Source organism: Ixodes scapularis, unplaced genomic scaffold, assembly GCF_016920785.2.
Source record: "Ixodes scapularis isolate PalLabHiFi unplaced genomic scaffold, ASM1692078v2 PGA_scaffold0__279_contigs__length_252992795, whole genome shotgun sequence".
NCBI classification, from domain to species: Eukaryota; Metazoa; Arthropoda; class Arachnida; order Ixodida; family Ixodidae; genus Ixodes; species Ixodes scapularis.
In genome coordinates, this window is record NW_024609835.1 from 33283690 (window position 1) to 33306188 (window position 22499).

The 22499-nt window shown below is 46.6% G+C and overlaps 1 protein-coding gene across 1 annotated transcript in view; it reads left to right on the forward strand.

Annotated features, from left to right (window-relative positions):
• The window catches only part of LOC8029327, a 307144-nt gene that overhangs the window by 9935 nt on the left and 274710 nt on the right, over positions 1-22499 (forward strand). Inside the window, exon 2 of the mRNA XM_042291907.1 lies at positions 19762-20103. Within this exon, the coding sequence (XP_042147841.1) occupies positions 19762-20103 (342 nt within the window). The remainder of the gene's footprint in view (positions 1-19761; positions 20104-22499) is intronic.

Below are 22499 nucleotides of genomic sequence, written 5' to 3' on the forward strand. Positions count from 1 at the left end.
GCAGGACTTGTGCCAGTCTAGTGTGGCACCATGAAGTAGGGGGCCGGCGTTGAGCATGGTGTGGATTGGTGTCGAATTAACAAGAGGATTCCCCTGTTCGATTTCTCGATTCCACTAAGCGATATTTTCGTATGACTCCCCCTCGAACGTGGGAGTCGCGTGTAAAGTGTCGCTCGTGGAGTGGACTTGTAGGCGCCTCATGGATTCTCGTTGGGTCTCGCCCAGTTGTTGCGTTTGGACGAAGACCGACAGCAAGTCGACCGTTGTTCTGTTCCCGCTCATCTGCGTTGTCATGCCCGGTGCAGAAGCATTCGTCGTGGTTACTTCTCGTTCTGGTTCGTTTCCGTCCGTCACATTGACAACATTTTCTGTTCGCCGTGTAGAAAGTGCGTTGTTGAAGGCCATAATTAGCTGCTGGATTTGAATTGGGATGTCTTGTATTCCCTGGCGCGTGGTCTCCTGATTGGTGACATCCATTCCGTTGTTGGAGTCTGTGATCAGGGCGTGGTCACCGATTTCGTCTGATTCTGCGAAAACTGCGGGCTGCACCATCTCAGCGGTGGCCGGCTACTGACGTTATGTTAATTGGTAGTCCGATGTTAATTTGTAAAGGAAATGAAATAAGCGTTTGTTTGATTGGACTGAATTCGATCGCATAATGAGGCTTTCGCGTCCGTTACGTGGGTGCATCGGGTCGTTCTGCCGACGAGACGATCTCTTGTTCAGAGGCAAGTACTGTGGGTAAAGTTAAGTTCACTTCTGTGAATTGCGAACGTGCGCGTTCCCACGAACCGTGAAGGGGGTTAAGTTGAACTTGATGCTTGCGGGCTCAAGGAGCATCACGCGTTGTTGATATACGTTACACATCCTAAGATGTACCGGTTAATCCGGGATAATGGAAGGATATATTTATTTAACTGTTTAGGTTACAATCGGTTGCTGTTACGAGAAGCGTCTTGTCTGGCCTGCAACCGCGCCCAGTCCGTGGGTACGAGGTGTTCCGTGCTCTTTCTCCGTGGTTAACCACTCGGCTTTCCCCTCCGTTCGGTCTACGAAGCAAATCTCTTCTCCACACCGGCTGAACATGTTTACGGCACGACCCTAAGACTGCCAGGCGAGTTTTTTCATACTGTAGAAGAGGATCCGGTGCCGAACATGCAGAACTATGTATCAAGACTGAAGACGACGATGACTGAAGACGACGACAACGATGCGGAATAATTTTTTTGCATGTTTTCATATTCTACTAGATGTTAATAAAAATAATCGTGTAGTCCTTCGTCAGCGAAGAGCGTGAAAACGCCTAACTTTCAAAAACTAGCGGAACCCCAGTTGAATGAAACTAGCAGATAAGGTAAACAGAGTCAAGTGACCAATGTAGTCACAATACATTCAGGATGAGACTTCGAACTCTAAATCAGACTCAGAGAGCAGCGATTAAATTCCGTGCTAATGAGGGCATTACCTCGTAGCGTCGATGTGCTTCTAGAAGCGCGCGCGCTCGCGTTCACACACACACAAACACACACACACACACACACACACACACACACACACACACACACGCAAACACACAGACACGCACACACAAATACACACACACACTCACACACACGCACACGCACGCACACACACACAGACACACACACAGACACTCTCACACACACACACAGACACACACACACAGACACTCACACGCACACACATACACACACGCAAACGCACAGACACGCACACACGCACACGCGCACACGCACATACACACGCACACGAACACGCACACACGATGGGTTTGTACGCGCCTTTTATCACTCTTCCGCGCCTTAGAGTTACGACACCCTGTTCCGCAACGAACCGAAGAATCCCGCGTTATATCGTTGATCGCGGTTTCGCAAATCCAACCGCAACGCGGCTCAGACTCCCGTTCCGTATAACACTATACGCCGTTTTCCCAATAACGTGACGAATGGCGAAGTCTACGACTCCAGCGAGCCAACCAAGGCGCCAGAGCTAAGCACATGACCGGCACACCGGCATCGCCCGTTGTGCTTCTTCTCCTCCCGCAAAGAGCGGTCACGCGCTTCGCTCCGTCCCTCTGCTTGGCTCGACGGTGCCATAAGTTAGGGCGAAACGGAGTGGAGCCTGCGTCGATCACTCTTTGAAACCTGCGATTACAGCTGGCAGTTTCTCTCCCGACGCCTCCCATGCGGGGATGGACCCGGGGGACGAACGAGGCCCCCATCCGCATTGTTCGCCAGGTGCGATGGGGCGCACGACCGCCCCCGCTCGCCTCTTGCTATATTGGGATGGATGCTAGCGCGCGACGGACTGACATGCCCGGATGAGGCACCGGCGGCGGCTTGCCGTCCCCCCCAAAGGCTCACGCTGCGCCGTATGATTTATTAGGAGAGGCACGCTCGCTTCCATTAAGGCCCCTCAGGGGTCAGCGCTGTTGTTTTCCCGCCCTGAAAAAGATAAAAAAAAGGAAGGAAAAAAAAAGAAGAGATTTTAATTGATAAAGGTAGGAAGGAAACGCGTGCTTGAACACGTAACTGGGGCCTCAATTTAAGGTTGTTGAATGATGCGTTTGTATTTACTTGTCACGGGGTGAGGACGAGTGTTCGTCAGCGCAGAAACTTGATAGAGCACCGTGGAATTGAGGATTATTGCCACTCGAGGAGGTGTACTCGAGCTGACTAGGAAAGAACGAAAGAGGGAAAAGAAACAAGAGGAAAAGTCTGTCTTGACTAGGAAAAACTGTCTTGATTAGCAAAACTGAAGAATCACCATACCGACTCAATAACATTTTTATTATCGTTTTTTTTTTTTTTGTAAAGCTTGATTTTGCAGATACGGGGATGCGAAGAACTCGCTCAACGGAGGTACGTTCTGCAAGGCACAGATGTTCGCGGACTAATGCCTTCCCGGTCATCCACACCACTTCCCTAAAGCCGGGGTCACGCTGCTCATACATCATGCAAAAGACAGTCTACAAACACGAGTCCCCGCAATTTCCGTGCTTCGAATGCAGCATTCCAATTACTTTCTCCCTTGAACTCACTGCCACGAGGCATTCGATGCACGAATCTCGCTGTAACTCGCGTTCGAATTTGTATGCAGACCGTCTTTTGTATGATGTATAAGCAGTTTGACCTCGGCTTAACGGAGAAAGATTTCAGTTAGTACAGTACTGTTGACGTAACGGACTGGACGGAAAAGTTACAATAAATAATTTTCATATGACGCTACTGACAATAATAACGAATAACCGGGTGAAAAATCGACCAAATCGGAACGCCATGACTTGACTATTTTTCGAGTATTCAGTCCTGACACTTTATCGATGGGCTATCCTGAAATAAAAGCGTCTGCTCACGCTAAAATCCCGCGAATAAAAAAAAATAGAAAAAAGCAGAGAGAAGCTTAGTGACGCACAGATCTCTTACGAATGATCTGCGCACAATGTGCGAGACGTTACAGTGTCACGTGACATCAGAGTTCCATGTGACCCCCTTTCGTCGAGTCCAGATCACGCCCCATAATCCTTATGGGGCGTGACCTGCCTTTTTTCGCATAAAACCCAGTCCAATAACATACTATGTGCTAATACACGAGCTTCTGCCTCATTCCGGATATATATCACGCGAAGAAGGTATATTGATTGGTTCCTGAGCTCAAAGGCATTATAGATACAGGCTGTTACGCGAAAGGTGGACAAAATCGATATTGCAAAAACTGCGCATCGTACAAAAAAAAAAAAAAAAAAAAAAGGGGGCTTGTGTCGTTTGTCTTAAGCCAGAGGCCTATTTAATATTGAAGTTGCGGATAATTATGTTGCTAATTATTTGCGTGTAACACATTTTTCAAATATTGTGAATAAGGGAATGGTTTCATTTGGAAACTTGCCGAGCATCATGGAAAAACACTAAATAAAAAAAGTGGAGTGCGATACAAGGCACGCGCTACATTTTACAGCTTTCTGAAAAATCGCACAAATTCAGCGGATTTTTAACTGTCGGTTTGCAATCGGAGCGCTTCTCGGCACCGACGGCACCGCTTACCGTAAAGAAATAGTGCACCCCCCCCCCCCCCCACCCCCCAATTTTTTTATTTTTTGAAATTTCTTGTTGGTGATTTATTATGGTGTTAGAAGACTACCGAATCAATATTTTGCTACAGCTTCACCTATAATTTTTATTAAAGTTGAAAAACGCAACTGCTCGAAACCGAAGCGGAAACTGGTCTGGGGAGGAAGAAGAAATATGGAGGACGAGAGAGCTGGCGGAAGTCACGGAACTGTGGAACTTTTCTTTTCCAATCAACGTATCTGCAGCTTTTAAAATCTACAAAAAATGAGTATCATGTTTCTTTTATATTTATAATATTGAGTGTGTGCTTTCGATGACCCACGACTTTGATTATCTTTGTTGGTTGTGTCTAAACCATACAAAACGGCACGTGACCTCGGAGAAGAGAGTGAGCGTGACTCAAACCAGCCAGTTCTCGATTTGCGCTTTTTGGGCGGGAAGAAAACGAATTTTGAGCTGCGAATTGTTTTCTGGGTTGTTGGGCTCTCATATGTCATGTACCAATAAAGACCTTGACGAGCATTATTACCCTATCAGTATCCCTTTAAAGAAACCCTCGAAGTTATGCTGTTTTCCTGAAAGTTGTAAAACGCAGTGCGTGGCTTCTATCGCACTCCAATTATCTTATTTAGTGTGTTTCGATGATGCCGAGTAACTTTTTAATTAAAACCATGCCCTTAAGCGTAATATTAAAAAAAATATTCACGCGAAAATAATTAATTTAATTATCCCGAACTTTAATAGTTTCCCTCAACAGGCCCCTGACCAAAAACCAAAACAACACAAGCCTTTTTTTCTTTTTTTTTTTGTGCGATGCGTAGCTTTTGCTATATCAAATTTGACCACCTTTCGTGAAATAGCCTGTGTAGGTCCGCTTCCTTCTGCACCTCCGTGAACCGTAGACAAGCGACAAGCCGAAGAGCCCGATAAACCTATACTCAGCCACAGCATCGTTTCACATTTATTCATTACATTGTCGAGCTAGTAATTGCGAATTGAGAAGACTGGCCGTGGGCTGAAATTACCCTAACATGGAGCTACCTTACGCCCCCTTGACACGAGAGGATTTACCACTTCGCACTCTAGAAAACAAATGAAGTAAGCTGTTCCGTTCCTCGCACGTACGAGAAGAAGTGACGAAAATGCAGCGACCGTAGATATTTGCGCCGAAAGGGGTTGCGCTGGTCAGGCCTGGAGTGCAAGGGCCGGTACTGGTCGGTGAGAGTTGCGGGAGTCCTGGAGAGCGAGCTTGGGTCTTGGGGAGTAGCGCTCGCTCGATGGGAAACGCAACCGACGAGTTGTTGTTGATAACAATTTGATTGAGCCATTCTTGGATTCACGTTACTTAAACGCAGGAAAAACTTGCTCATTCATTGTTTCTTCTAAGTTTGTACAAGGTTCAGTTACAAGCTTTATTATTAAATTGATAAAAGCCCTATTACTGTTGCGAATTTGAAATGTAAACCAACACTGCTTTTTCGTCACTTAAGTGTAAGGTAACTAAACTTCTTTTATGATTCATCACCAGATACAATGGAGCGAAATCAAGAAAAGATAGTATATTAGAAAAATCAGCAGACTGGGAACAGTGTATGAACCCTTGATACTGTAAAAATAATATTTACCAAAACAGCTTCAATCACAAACTAAAAGAAAATAATGTTTAGTTTGTTTGAATTATGTAAGGTACAACCACTTCCAGTTGCGTTTTTTTTTTTACAGGTGCAAAATGTGGCGGAGACTCACATCGTCTCTTAAAAACAACGTTTTTAGAATATTCTCAGATGAACAGGAATGCCATATTCGCCCACAACGTGCGAAGAAACTAATGGCGACTTCCACAGGTCGTTTTGGAGCGCGCCGGGATCGACTTTTCTGGAGCGAGCCTATTTCACTGGGCGATCGGGATCAAGACCGACGTGTTTCACTAGTCGTTTTGGATTAGCTCCCGCTCCAAATCTGGATCTGGACCCAAGAAAAGTCGCTCCCACGATTTCGGCGGATTCAACCGGAAGCCAGCCGGGCCAGCCCTCGGCGCACACACGTGACTTCCTTTCTCGTGGGGCATCTCGCCTGGGGTGCTATGTCGCGCTTTTTGCACTCCCAGGAGACTTGGAAGAAGGAACGCAGATTGGATGTTGACAGAAGAAAACAAAATCAACATCCAATCTGCACTTGCTGCGTTGTTGACGTCACTTCCTTCTCCCTAGTCTCCTGGGAGTCCAAAACGTGCAACATAGTCCCCCTGATCTCGCCCATCCCGCCTCAGAAGAAGAAGAAGCACGTCGCGGGCTGGGCTCCTAGATTGTCTCGACATCAGAAGAATTCGTAATGGCCGCTTGCTTACCCCTTGGCTCGACAGCGGGTTCGTTTTCCAGGAAGGAGAAGAGAAGGTATTTGCCGCGCTACGGGCATTCCGGCAATCTTTGCTAGAAGTGCCTGAGCCATTCCTGCCGCTCGTGCATCGAACACGTGTTATCGCCGCGATTGCGAAAACGTCTTCGAAACGACCGCGGCGGCCGCGGAAAGGGGATTCCCGGGGAGTTGAATGACGGGAAGGCATCCGCCGATCCCGGAGCAGTCAGTGGTCATGTTCCACTGGGGATCCGTAGGCGGCGCGACCCCGTTCGGATCGTGTGCTCCAGTCCGGTTCTGGTCAACTGATCCCGGCGCGCTCCAAAACGCCCTGTAGAATTCGCCATAAAGCGATCGCTGTAGCACGGTGGCGCAATGCGCGTGGAATGGTGCAGTCACTACCTTAGTACGGAGGTGCGACGTGGTTAATTCTCATAGCCATCGTGGTTGGCGTCGTGGAGGCCACTGAGGACCGCCACGAGTGCTCGGTGATGCGTAAAAAAAGTGGGTAAGCGAAGTGGAAGTTTCAAATACCACCAAACATTACGTGTGGATACCGCCGGGCTGGGATTTCGTCTAACGCGAGCAATGTTTGAAAACAAGTGTTTGAAGCAGACGACAGAAGACTTCCTTCGTCGCGCCGTTACTGGTGGGATGCAACACCTCCTAGAAATAAGGCCGTAGCGCTCTTCTTGTGACGTCGCAGAGGAAGGCCATTGGGAGCGCGCGTCGAAGCGAAGACAACGCGCGTGGATCGACCGTCGTAACGCGCTTTTAGTCAAATACGCTTGTCTTATTGGCTAAAATGAAAGGTGCACATGCAAAAGGTCTAGAAAACATTTTATTACATGGGCAACACATTACACCGCTAAATAATCGATACGAAATGGCACGAGATATGCGTATAAGACGTCCTTAGAAAAATGTGATTGTTTTAAGTCGAAAACATTGAGCCACGCAATTATTATTGTAGGAACGTATATTTTATACAAAAATACTTCGACAAAATGGCGAGACACGCAGTGATTGGACACAGCAAAACAGATCACAGTTAAAAGTCAGGTAGACGTAGTCAACGCGGACACGCTAGTGTCACGATCATGTAAGCGATGTTATCGCGTGCAGTCACTGAATTCTTGCACTATACCCCGGCCACATGGCAAAATTAATGTAATTTTGATCGTATGACAATATGGGGTTGACAAATCAGCTTGCGACGCTCGTATAATCACTCGAAAGCGAGCTGATTAATTCCCATATCATTTAATGAAAATATAATAACTTTTCCGTGTGCCAAGGGTACTAAACATACTATTTAGTCAACTAATTTACTACTCCCTATGAGCTCACGCTGCCTTAGAACAAAATATAGCTTATTTCACATACAATAATACTATTACCTTAATACAGTTAAGATTGTAGTATCAACACGGTAAAGGCAATAAAATAAAATTAGTATAAATAAACACATAAGCACCAACAAGCACTTTCAATAATCACAAAAACTTGTTATTCACCTTCCAGTAAAAACTAGAATATTACCACGCATATTTACAAATGTCGACGCAACATCACACGGATAACGGCGAAGAGGAAAATTCCATTCTATCACGATTAAAAAAAAATCAACTGCAGCCTTTAATTGCGTCCTACATGACGAAGAAAACTCATAAATAAGTTACTTCTCACCTGTAGACCGTATCCATCCGTCCCGCAATATTTCCCACGAAAACATTTAAACACGAACTTCACGATGTCTCTTTGTCGAAGGGGGGGGGGGGGGGGGGGGTTCTATCGATAATCGACCAGTGTCATCGTTGACTAGTTGGCTGCAGATGTCACTCAAACCGAAACCGGTCTTGTTCCGAGAATCCACGTAGATGCCGTAGTATCAATCGACCACAAAAACTACCCGAGACTGCGGTGACGGCAGAAAAACGACGAGAGCACCGGCAGCAGTGCGAGAAGAAAGGCTTAAAGTTGTCGAGCCATCTCTTGCTCGTGTGCGCTCCCTGCGGCGATGAATAAATACTTTTTCGGTTCCCTTCCCTTCTGAGATGTCTGAGCGTTCCTTTTCAGACAGTCAGCAGTCCACACACAACGAAAATTTACCAGAATCGGAGCCCGTGTGAGGGGATAAAATGTCGCATCAGAGCCGGTTCATTCGAAAAGTGTGGGGAGCTGCGGCGCTGCACGTAGTCCCGCGGTTACGGGAATAATCGTAAATATAAATTTGGTACTTTCAACCTTGGTAACGCGTTATATATATATATATATTGAATTGTAGAAGACTGCGTTTTCAAACGTATATTAACGTCGGATAAACGCGCACGAACACCACCACGCCGCCTGACAAGAAACATCTTTTTTTTTTTTTTTTTTTTTTTCACGTCGATACCGGATATTTTTTCACGTAGTTCCGCCATGGCTTTCCTTCTCCGGCATTGTGACGTAACCACTCGGAGCGCTACGGCCTTATTTCTAAAAGATGTTGCGGGCAGGGACTCAAACCAAAAAAATATAATGTTTCGGTTACGGTTACGGTTACCGCTTCCTGTTGGTAACGGTTTCGTTTCGGCTTTTTACGGCTTTAATTTTTACGGGTTTGGTTACCGGTTACACGTTCCTAAAAACCGGTTTATTTTGGTTTTTACGATAATTTGGTTAATTCAAGTGCTAGACAGCCATTTTATAATAAACGGTTTAAAGTAGTCCCAGATATATAACAACGTGAAATTCAAGGAACTTACAACAGTCTTAATATTTCTAATTGGTAAAAAGTTGCACAGGTTTCTAGCTTCAACGCTTGTTCACCACATTCACTTACATTATATAGTTTGACACCTCAGCTTACACGTTCCTTCCGGTACTCGGGGATCTTCGCATTCTATATAATTAAAATGAAAATGAACATCTCTTCTTTATTGTTCGGCAGCGTTTGAAAACAAGCATAAGAAAGTTCCCACTGGGTGCTGGAAGAACCATTCGTTCCTTCTCGTCGCTATAGTTTATTTCAACCTAATGCATACAGACAAGTCTTCGCCTACACCGAAGGATGGAGCAGAACTATAGCCATCTTCTAGTAAAAAAACTGCTAAGTAGAATAAAGTAATAAAATTGAGAGCTGGGCAAACATAATGTAAAAGCAATTGCCCAAAACAAGGAAGACTAAAGAGAGGAATCGGAGGCCGAGTGGGCTAGCGCACACCAGCCTGAAGCACGTGCAGCGAAAGCTCGCGTTACTGAACCCAGAGCCAAAAGTCGTTAGTTGTTTATTCATCAGGGACCCTAAACTCGTGAAACACAAAGTTGGAGCTGAAAGTTCGCAAAGCGCCCCGATTGGACGTCGCCGAAAAAGGCTCGAAGTCATCGTCGTGTTGGGCCAATCGCTGCGCTCCCTCAACTTCGGCCCCAACTTTGTGTTCGACGAGTTTAGGTACCCTGGAGGTTAGTCTGCCAGGACATGGCGACATTGTCACGCACTGTAGAAAAGCAATTTAGCCAGTGCTGTACGACTGCTAGCCTGGGATCTTTAACGTGCACCAGGCAGTAGTGAAACACGACTGCACGCCGGTACGATGCTCATCCAGATCGAAACGGGCAAGGATTGAGCCCAGGATCCTGGGTTCTGCAGCGCGAGCTTTCGCTTCACGTGCTTTGAGCTGGTGTACGCTAGCCCGCTCGGCCACCGATACCCCCGAACCTAGAGGTCCTGGGATCAATCCCCACCCTTGCCCGTTTTGATCTGGAGGAGCATCGTATACGGGCGTGCGGTCGTGTCCCATTACTGCGTGGTGCACGTTAAAGACCCCGGGCTAGCGGTTCTACTGCACTGGCTAAATTTCTCATCTTCAGCGAGTGACTCGTCGCAACTTTGAAATGGCTTACCAACTACACGCTGTCTAAATATCCACACAACTATAATAGGGCCAGGTGAACTTACGAAAATAGAATATAGAGAGCAAAAGAAAGACATACCTCTCTATATTCTATTTTCCTAAGTTCAGCTGGCCCTTTTATAGTATTATGCACTAACAAGGCTCAACTACAGCCCGTTATTCACACAACTCCAATTATTAAAAATAAAGAGAGGAACGAACAACACAGTAACAACACAGAAAGTTGTAAGAACATGTCATATGTCGTTCGTCCCTTTCCCCAGTCTTCGTTGTTGTGCTATGTTACACCTACATCATGTTTGCTATTTCAAAGCAATCGCCCATGTTTCCGAAGCGCACGTCTCTCGCTGGCCGATTCCGTGACGCTAGAAAAATTGTGCATTTATATATAAAAATATGCGGACGAAAGAAAGAAATGAAAATAAATTGCAGACATACCTTATATATATATATACACAGGGTGTCACAAAAAAATTACACATTCTTTTTTACCGCAAAAATAAACTAGGCATCGCCGAACACTCATTGTCTGCTCAAAAGTAGCGCTAGAGGTCACAACCAGATTCCAAAGTTTCAGCCCGATCCGATACCTTAATCAAAAGTTATGAGTGATTTTCTGAAAATTTCAATTGGGAAAATGGCGGCCGACGGAGTTTTCCAATACATGGGGCTCTAAGGCACCAGAAACCGAAAACGGGCGAAAATTGGCTTAATTTCCACATTGAACTTGTCAGAAAATCACTTATAATTTTTGAATAAGGTATCGGATCAGGCTGAAACTTTGGCGTCCGGTTGTGACCTTTAGCGCTACCTTTGGGCGGAAAATGAGCGTTCGGCAATGCCTAGTTTACTTTTGCGGTAAAAATGTATCTGTAAATAATTTTTTTTGTGACACCCTGTATATGTATATATATATATTTGAAAATATACAAATGATTGAACAATACTTCATCGAAGGAATCGATGTTTTACAAAACCGCTGAAAACTAAAATTAACGGCGGAGCCAGGATTTGAACTTTGCGCCTCCCAATGTCCCCGTTGAGTGTGCTCATATTATATTTATTATACAGGCTGCGGGCTATTTGGAATTTTACATTTGTCTTACGGCTGTGGGTTTTTTCTTCTTCGTCCCCTGTTTGAGAAAGTTTCAGACCAAATTCCTCTTTCACCCAATCGACTTCCCTTTCTTCTGCATGTTTGGTCGACTTTGCCGCACTGCCCACCGCTCCACCTTCCCCCGCTACCCGACAGCACATGGACAGATGCCTCCCGAGTCGCTTTTGGAGTACTTGTAGGGCAGTGTGCGCAGGCAACCATAGACCGTCTGCCGAGGCTAATATACCTTTGGGAAGGACTCACCGTGTTCTGGTGCGCGTGCATTGTCGAGAAAGGAACTCCTCTACACCAGGACAACAGAGCTTTGACTCTAGCGCTGCACCGCGGCCATGGACAAGCTTCGCCTTGGGCTATTGCCAGTGCCGTCTCTCTTCTTTTTCTTAATAAAGATATGTCAATAAAGTGGGGTACCGTCTGTCATGAGCCCCGCGATGGCGAGCCGTCGGGCCATCGGGTCCTCGCGCTCTCGGTGCGAGACATCTTTTCCTTCTCGTGCTGAGACGTCGGAAGGATCGAAGAAACGTCCAAAGGGCTTCCCGAGGTTTTTCAATAAATGTCAATAAATAAATAAATGAAGAATGGCAATAGCCCAAGGCAAAGCTCGTTCATGGCCACGGCGCGGCGCGAGAACCGAAGCTCTGTTCTTCGTGTGTAGAAGAGTCCCTTTCTCGGCAATACACGCGCACCACAGCAGCAAGTCCTTCCCAGAGGTATATTGGCTTCGCAGAGGGGCGATGATTGCCTGCGCACAGTCCCCAACATCTACGTCGTAACTGGCTCCGGAGGCATCTGCCCATGTGCTGTTTGGCAGCGGAGGGGCGGGGGGGGGGGGGGGGGGGGGTAGGGGGAGTGGCTGGCAATGCGGCAAGGTCGGCCAAACACGCAGAAGAAAGGGAAGCCAGTTGAGTGAACGAGGAATTCGGTCTAAAACTTTCTCGAACAGGGGACGAAAAAAAAAAAAAAAAACCCAGAGCCATAGAGAGAAAAGTAAAATGCCACGCAGCCCGCCACCCCCGGGGGGCCTTGAGAGGAAGCGGGCGCTTTAACGCACGAAGGACACGAGGAATGGCTGGAGGAATGGCTCGGAGCCGTTCTGGCGTGTGTGGAATGGTGTCATCGGCTGTGTCGAGCCTGAACCCAAGAAAACCCATGCGTCGCGTGGGATCTGCTCGTGTCGCCTAGGTTTAAGAGAAATCCGGACCGCAACAAGTCCTCCACGAGGAGGCGCACCGTAGACGCCAACTTGTCTGGGTTGGGATGGGTGCACAAGAGGTTGTCTATGTGAGATCAAGCCCAGAGTCCACGCGCGCGCATTTCCCTGGCAATGGTTGTTGCCAAGAGCTGCATGTAAAACGGCGCCGGGCGTATCGCGAAGGGCGTACTGCAAAAAAAAAAAAAAAAAAAAAGGCAGTAACGGCAGCCTACTCTAAATCTGGTTAGGTTCCGGGTGGAGCGATGAAGCGTGATATGGTAAAAGGCCTCGGCAAGGTCGAGCTTCACCGAATACGCCTGGGGCGGGAGGGGGTTTACTTTGATGGCTTGGGGTAGCGGAGTAAACCGGAACTGAGGTGCCTGGTGGTAAGGAGTAAGTGCGGCGCAGTCTAAAACAAAGCGGGACTCGGTGGATGACCTGGATACGAGGAAGACAGGATTAAGGTACGCACCTCGTGAGGAGCGTTCGCTGATGCCACCAACATGTTGGTTACGGCGGCGTCGATCGTGGGGACCTGCTCAGGAAGAGAGGGCGGACCGTGAAGCAAGAAGCCTTCGTGCAGCGAATGGAAAGCGCACCGAAGTCGGGCGGCCCGTGAAAACAACATGCCTCGCTAAACACTGCCCAATCGACTTGAGGTGCCTGCTGGGTCGAATGGACTGGCGGCGGAGATCCCGTCGCCTTCAACTTGTAGGAGTGCTACCCAGGTCCTACTAGGAATCTTCGATGTCGCTTTGCTTGTCTGTAGTGTGTTTCTTAGTGTTGGTGTGGTTTTCGCCCTTGCCATCGTGGTGTCGAAGGAGTCATCATCGGCGTGGGGCTCGATGACACTGTCAGTTCTGCTGAGCTACTCCAGGATTCGCTCGGCGGTGGTGGCCGTCGAGCCCGGATCCAATGGGTCGTTTTCTTTGGTCCAAGATCAAGCAGGGCAAGGTCGGCCGAGACGCCAGCCTCGTAAAATGCATGGGCGAGAACGTCCTCGACCAGGAAAACGTCCAGGAGCGTCGAAGAGACGACCGTGCCGTCGATGACGGCACTGGTGGGTTTTGAAGACTAAGGGTAGCTGCCGGACTCACTTAGGAATAAGGGGCCTCTTGGACTTGATGCCTGGGCGGTAGCTGGTGTTCGCATGAGCATAAGACGTGCGGCGTCCGCGTCGAGGCTGCTTAGGTAACGGGTTGGGGAGATCTCTGAAAACCTCGAACTCGAGCCTGGACGTCTGGGATAGAATAGCCGTCCTTTAGTTCCCTCTCGCGACGACGTGGAAGAGTTCCAGTCTATCGAAAATGAGGGGCTGGTGTTCGGGGAGCATGGCATCCCAGTGGAACCGATACGGGTGGGGGTGCCGGATCTCGTGGACATCTCTCGTAAACAAACTTATGGTGTTATAGGCAAGGTCGCGCAGAATGTCGTAGGCCTGACGGACCCTCGTTCCGGGAATGGGCCGAGGGGGCTCCACCGGAGGTAGTCGGATCACATTGGTGGCTCTCGTCGAAATGATTCCCGTAGTAGCCATACAGCCGGCGGAAGCAGGGGGAGGGCTTTAGTGATGTTGGAAGCGATATCTTGGCCCGTCTGTGGATCTTCGAGCTCACTCTGCTGACGTTTGAATAGCTCGCGTTCAAAGTTCTGCGACAGGGACTGCTGAAACTGCTAGCCGTGTGGGGCGAGACCGGCTTTGGCCTCGACGATTGGAAGCAGGGCAGCTCCCAAAGTTGGGGGCGAAGGAGGCAGAAATGGCATCCCCTGTCTGTTGGACGAGGGCGGCTCCGTCCAACAGACACGTTCGTTGGCGCGTTCGACGACGAGGCATTCTTCTCCTTGGATTTTTCTCTTGTCATTCTGAGATGCGTGGCAGTGCCGGCAGCTGTCACTCGGTTCGAAAAACGGTCTCGGCACGAGAAAAAGAAGAAAAAAATCTCGGAAACCCTTCGGACGTTTTATCGTTCCTTCTGCCGCTCTCAGCCCGAGCATATATATATAGACGCTTCCAGCGCGCGCCAGATTGAGCCGCCATAGCCGACCTTCTCTTGTCTTACCGAGATGCCGAGCCACTGAATCGGGCTTTGACGAGTCTCCACAAGGGCCTGTGCTGAGGAGAAGGATACGGTAGAATCTCAAACGGCAATTACCTGCCCTGCTGTGGTAATGATGAAGTAAAACGAACGGAACAAAAGGGATCAAAAACTTAATGTCGGTTATAGCGGCGCCCATGCACAGCTGCCTGGAAGCGTGTATATGTCATACAAAACGCGAATGTTAAACCTTCGACATTTTGTTTTCTTTCTGTGGTTTCAAAATCGTCACTCGCAAAACGTTTCAGACTAAGTAAATAAGAGGTTTTCTTTTCCGCCAGCTTGGCCATGATGGTCAATTTACCTCGTTTTTTTATACTGGCTACTGCCTGTCAGGAACATAGGTGGTTTTGATAGAACGGAGTTAGATGGACATCTCAGAATTCTTACTTATTAGTTAATACCCTGAAGGCAACACGTACGGAATACATGTAGCGATGTAAGAGTGTGGCAGATTTAGAAACAGAGACTTTTTTTATTATAGGCTCGACCACTGATTCCAATTAAGTATTCTTAATCCTAAAGTTATATTGAACGGAAATGTATTACCAGATGCACCATTCGCTGACAGTAACTCTGTCAAATGGCCACGACATTTCAAGATCTCTCCTCCAAGTCGTACTTGAGAAAACTAATATTTTTATTTTTCGGATAATATCGGTTAGAACCGGTTACCGGTAAATAATTTGCGGTTACGGTTACGGTTACGGTTTTTATAAATTTCAAAAAACGGTTTCGTTCCGGTTACGGTTACTGAAAAAATTTCGTTCCTAAACGGTTTTCGGTTTTGGTTTCGGTTACGGTTTGAGTCCCTGGTTGCGGGATGCCGGGGCTCCCCCCTTATCTCTCTCTGCGCTGTGCCCGGCCAACGGGAACACCCCACTTCCCTCTTTTCGCGCCAAGAAGGGAAAGAAGAAGGGCTTCTTCCATCCTCTCCTCACGCCAAGAGGGCAGAGAAGGGTTTTTCCATTGAGGCGTCGACAGCCCACAAGCTCGAAATTTATGCAAAGTGTCGTCCGTAAAGAACCTGAGTTTACGGGGGGGAAGGGGGGGGGGGGGGAGGGGGGGGGGGTCTGTCAGGAACAAAACACGACGCTGTTTTGAGCGGAAAAATCAGACAAGGCATGCTATTATCCGCCGTGAATGCCACCTTTAGCTTTTATTCACAAATAAATATATTCTTACGGCCTATAAAGGCGACACTGTGTTTTTGTGTTTATCCGATGCCCATAACGAAATATTCAATGGGGCATGTAGTAACAATAAAGAATTAAATAACGACTATATATAAAAAAATAAACACATTAGAATCGGGGTAGTCTTCAACTTACGCCGTCTCAGCTTGATTGAGCTTATTCCAAGTCGTCCGAATCTTGCGAAGCAGATAGGCGAACAAAGAAAACCCAAATTTTGTTTCAAATTGTATATATATATATATATATATATATATATATATATATATATTTGTTTGTAAAATAAAATGAAAATCAACATCACGTGTTCTGAGATGTTTGCTGCGGGATGACCGCATTGAAGAGCGCCCAAACTGACGGACAGTAAGCACCGGATCTAACGCGGGCCTCGTGCGCTTTCCCTTGTCCTTGTAAGGGCCATAAAAGCGAGCGCAGCAGCGCGCTTCATGGGATTGAGAATGGCTGTTTTATTACCTGCTCAGCCTCCGCCGAATGTCCACACTGCGCGCTCGGGTCCATACACAGCGCGGGCATCTCGGGGGCTTGATGTTGCAGTCGCCTAGTTATCATGGCGCTCGGGCCGCCACTTTAGCGTCATGCGCCGAAGAGGCGACCACAGCCACGATTATTTATGGCGAGCATCGCGCCACTGTGAATGCGGCAGATTCACGTACCCCTGAGGCGATGCATCTTTTACGATTCCTCGAAGAAGTGATATGAGAGCGCAGAGGTATGATGGAGTCGCGGAGTGGATCTTGTGGCGACGTGACAGGTGGGTCGTGCATCTGTCTAACCGGAAACAAAAATCACGAGAATAGTGTCTATCTACGGGCACATATGCATTAGGCAGCTTTGACCGCAGGTATTTTTACTATTGTTCTTTGTATGATAGCACTTTCTGATTCATGTTTATTTGTATTTGTATCGCTCCTGCTTCAACCTAAACGAGGCTCTCACTATTATTAAAGAAAGTAATAGTAAACAAATAAATAAATATTTAGGTTGATCGGTAACTGGCCTCATCGAAATTATTTCTGGAACGCGCAGTACGAAGTTTCTGCCCTCAGTATGCATTACTACATTATAAGTTGTGCAGTCGTCTGGCATTACCGTGTGTGTTAATGCACCTGCGGCTAATATGCACGTGGAGCGAAGGCTTGCCCTGCAGAACCCAGGAATCATGCAGGCTCAATCACCACCCCTGCCTGTTTTAATCTATGCATGAGCATCGTACCGCCGTGCAGTCGTGTATCGGTACTGCGCGATGCACGTTAAAGATTGTTGGCTAGCAGTCGTACCGCACTAGTGAGAGTTTCCACGCTGGCAGCGTGTAACAAGTTCGCCACACTCTGGTAGACCAGCCTTACGCTGTTTAAGCATTTGACTCTAATTTGAACTTCATAGTGCCGTATAGTTCATACCGAATAAAAAAACAACATAATAACATAGGAATGACTCATATGAAGAAACGGCTGAAAATTAGGTAGTTTAATCAGCATAGTTCATAATTCTAGGTGGTTCGAGATAATTTCCCTTCTCTATACACGAATTATACTGAAAAAAAAAAAGAACACAACATATTGTGGGTGTTGTACGCTACACCTGTTTGAATATTGTATATCTAATCGGACATTTATCAAATATAGATAAAAACAACCAATGCCATTTTTGTGCCATCTGACAGAGAAGATATCTAGAAAATCATGGCCAAACATAAAATTGGCCTGTGTATTCTTCATTGAGAAAAATGCATATATGTCATACGTTTCCTTCACATAGATTTATGAGATATGGATCGTATGGACGAATATAGTTTTTAATAATGCTTTTGAACGCTGCCTCCAATCCCAAAATTTTTGTACGCTAAATTTAGCGGGAGAGTGATGTCTCGTGATTTATACGCAAGTTTAATTTCCCCGCTCAGTTTAGCTGGAAAATTTCGTGTCATATGATTTGACACGTCACGGGACCAAACGAATCTAGTGTCTCCGCTGAATTCCGCGGGAAAATATACGTCATGTGATCTATACAGTTATTCATGAAGTTAATGCAAGGATGCAGGCGAGCTTAAGCACTGACATTTTTTATCCCTGGAGAGTTGGGAACAGAAGGACAGGACAACACGAATTTCCGAGCACAGCTGAGGTTTATTTCACAAAACACAACCTTATATAGCCAACCGACATAAAGAGCCCGAAGAGACAAAAGAAGACACTGATGACAATGTTGACGTCACGCATGCCTACACCAGGATGACGTACCTAAACAGAGCACACTTCACTCCCCAAAATTAAGTCTACACATATAAGTCCAACTGAGAACACAACGTGAACGACCGAATGACGGCTAAGCAACGAAAAGAAAGAACTCAACCAACGACTAACAGAACTCCGAATAAACAACCACGACACCCCCCCCCCCCCCCCCCTTTTTTTTTCGTCCCTTAAAAAAAAAATGGAGATATGTGTTGTTTTGTCTTCCTGCTTCAAACTTCCAAAAGTAAAAAAAAAGGAATGTTGACATTAACACATTGATTTTAGCAAGTGTTCGTTGCATGCGCGAAGCCGCCATAACTTTAGTTCAAAGGAGGCAGGCGGCAGGTCTCGAGGAGCCTGGTGCCGTGCACGCTAAGTGCACGGCACCAGGCGCCTCGAGAGGTTGTTCCACGTCGAAAAATACTAAAGTTCCCCAGATGCATTGCGGCAGCCGGGGCGTAACCAAACTGGCTGTGAGATCAGTCTATGTAGTTTACTGGTTAAATTTCGCAAGAATATTGATATCACGTGACCTGAGGTGACGTTGCCTATACACCACTTCACGTTCCCCGCTAAATTTAGTGGGAAATTTGACATCACCTGACCCGATCTCACCTGACCTATATATATATATATATATATATATATATATATATATATATATATATATATATATAGGTGAAGTAAGGTAAATATAAAAAAAAAAAAACAATGAACCGGGAAAAGGGAATAAGACAAAGATGCGTACTGCCGGAGTTACTAATTCGAAGTTTATTACGACGTTTCGAGCGGGGACCGCTCTGATGAAGAGCGGTCCCCGCTCGAAGTTTTATTTATAAGCCAAGTTTTATTCATACTGCTAACCTCCTTTTGAAGGTTGTGGCAGGAAGGGTTAGCACATTTTAATGCACGAGAAGTTAAACAAAAGTATAATGAAATGTAGAACAAACACTAGTAATAGAGAAATACAACAGCAAACAACAACAACAACACCAAGTCAAAGGCATAGCCAACTTTCTCCTGTCTAATGTTTCTTAGAGCAGTTTGACTGAAGGTGAATTAAGATGAAGTTGAGGAATAGGGAGCACACCGAATAAGTAATAAGAAAAAAGCTTGTATGACACCCTGGCATCAAAACATTGTTTATTGCAGACACAAAACCCATGTGAAATGAACATGAATGTTCATTTCATACGGCTATTTTCCTGTAACCGTTTGGAATGGTATGGGTTGCCATGCAATGCAATGCATCGCATAACGCACATTGTAGTGCAATGTGCATATCATATAGACTGTGTTTGCTTTTCTATTTGTCGCCTAATTATTAGTTAATATATTCCGTGCTTCGTGTATAATTCATTTTTTTGCAAATTTCATTTTAAAATTTGATGAGTGATTTTTATATAGAGCTCGTTCCTTAATTACGTTAAGGTATTTTTTTTTTATATGTTGATATCTCCGTTTTATTTATTATGCTTTTCTGATGCTGTAGCTTGGGGGCATGGGACTACCCAAGCTTCTTTACATTATAATTAGACTTATATAATTGCTATACTCCCATTGCAGGAGCGCGCCAGCCGGGCCCGGCGCCCCAGCCAGCCCGTGGTGACCCCGCAGAGACGGCGCAGCAGCGCTGGAACGTTGGCCGGGTGGGAGGGCGGGGACACCTTCCACGAGGACTGCCTGGTGTGCGACACGTGCGGCCTGCGGCTGGCGGGCTCCAGCTGGCAAGGGGCGCACCGCTTCCAGAACAAGATCTACTGTGGCCTGCACTACGCCGACGTGACCGGCCTGTCCAGCGGCGAGGAGTTCCTCGCCAAACTCCGGGAGTACAAGCGGCAGTCGCTCGGCTGCGCGGAGGCGCGCCGCAAGAGCTCCACCACCCTCACCTTCCCGGTGCCGGTGCAGGTGCGTGCCTCGTTCTCGTCTATTCTATGTGCTACACGGCCAAGGCAAGCGTCGCTTCCACAGCGCTGCAGTACAGTACAGCTGCGAGGGCGTGTGACTTTCTCTGCCGCCTCGTTCGCCACTTGAGAAACGCGGCTTCATCTTAAACGATAGTCCGCTTTTAATGGCAATTTGGTGTCTGCCTTTAGTGGGCCATTTAGACTGCTAACTTGAAGTGTTTAACGTGCGTGACAACAGTCACAACTACACAGACGTACGCCGGTATAATGATCGTTCGGATCGAAACGGGGAGGAGATTGAATTCAGGAACGATCCCTGGGTCGTGCATCCTGATGGAGTAAGCGATGTAGTTTGAGTTGTTCTTGTTTCGCCGTTTACGGAGCCAAAGTATCACTCTCATCGTTAAGAATGCAAACTCGAGAAATATGGTGCTACCGGATTTATTCGAGTAATTGCCGCATTATTTATGAAGAACACCCTTGCGTCTACTTTCCCACAGAACATATATACAGCGAATCATTGCGTTGCGCATAAATAGCATAGCGAATAACCAGATCGAGAACACGGTTCTCCATACAAATGCAATCTTCACAGATGGTATCTTCGCACGAAGACGTTATCTCTGTCCCGTAAATAGCCGAATCATGCAGTCGATCGCGGTGATTGGGAATCTGCGTGCTCCGCAGAAAAGCGAACCCTCAGGTTTTCTTCAGAGGCAGTGCGCTATTACTGGAGTAAATACGGTGTTTTCATACGCAAATCTTTCTTAAATTCTTATCTGAGGAATAACCATAATAAGTACCGGACTCTTCAGTTATCACTATGGTCGTGATTTCATTAAAGAAGATTGTTTACAGGCGTTCCAATGTAGGTTTGCAGCGAATTGCATGACAACCTTCAAACGTGCTTTTATTGGTTCACTGCATAGCCAGTTATGGGTTCAGACATCCGATTGTCAGTAAGCACGCTCCGATTCCGTCCTTTACGACGTCTTGTCACGAATGCCGTGTGAGCGCAATGGAGGGAAAGGTGAAAAGATTATGTAAAAACTAAGTAGGCATCGTTTATATATATACATATATATATATTGGCCGGGTTTGTTACGTCAAATACCGCACATATTCATTTGCTAAAATATAGAGATGAAAAATGAGATTAAATAGTCCTGAACAGGTGGGTTGAACAGATTGTCGAGCATGTCTTACAGGCCGAGCAGTACGCCAGCGCCACAGTGCATGGTATACATGCGCCAGTAAGGTATTACCAGAGCGTTCCATGTGACATATGTGTTGGGGTTTGACGTACATTTTATCGGAACATAAATTAGATTTTGCACCCGCCCTCATATTCATATTGGTTACAGAGAAACTTCATAGATAAACAACTTTGAAAATTTTGGTGTTCCATTTGCTGCCTAAAATGGAGTAGGAAATATATTGACTTGATAAAAATTTGGAAAACTTTAATATTAACTTTTTATTACGAGCTAAGTCAACTTCCTGCCAAAATAAAAGAAGGGTGTTACTTTCTATCGGAGGGACGTTTCATGACAACATGAGAAAAAAAAAAAAAACAGATTGATTGTCTCAAGAGCTGGTACTAATTTTTTATATGTACCAGACTGGTTGGTAAAAACAGAAAGTGTACACTTTTCATTTCCAATATTTTGATTGCATGCTTTTACTAAAAAAACGCATCACCTAGCGGTACCTTGCTCAAGTTCCGATTTTCGCGATTCATATTAAGTGTTGGCGATCCCTTTTAACCTTTTTAATATCTCGTCATACTTACAGTCTTCAACCTTCCATCTCTGGTCATTCTCGCTCAACCTTAGGACCGAATGAAAAAAAAAAAATATCAGTGGCTTAGCTCAGCTAAGCCAGCATATACGTAGCGTGAGCTTAGGTTTAAGTTTCACCGTATAGTCAGTCATTTGGCGAGCCTTGACGTCATCGACGGCGTCTTGTTGTTGCTGCTGCTGAGATGGTCGGGCACGTCGCTCAGCCTCCTGGCGACGCCGCTTTGCTAGACGTTCCTCCTTTTGCTCCAGTGTCTCCACAGCACGTTTAGCCTTCTTCTGTTCGTTCTTCTTACGCTCAACTGCTAATTGCCAGGCAACTACTTCGGGATCCGATGAGCTAAGCTTCTCCGCTCTTCTGCGCCGCTGAGCAGCAATGTCGCTCTCCTCCATGGCTATACTACACTGGCAAACGCCCCGCCATATGTATAACCCCCTGATAGCTCTGCGCATGCGCACAAAATGAGAGGTGCTATCAAGCGGCTCCGGTGCAGCGTCAGACTTCGCTATTGGGCAACAGAGGCGCACAGCTGGGCACGCGGCGGCGCCAGTGCGTCTGCCGCGGCTATGACGTCACTTCTTTGGAATGCGCAGACCG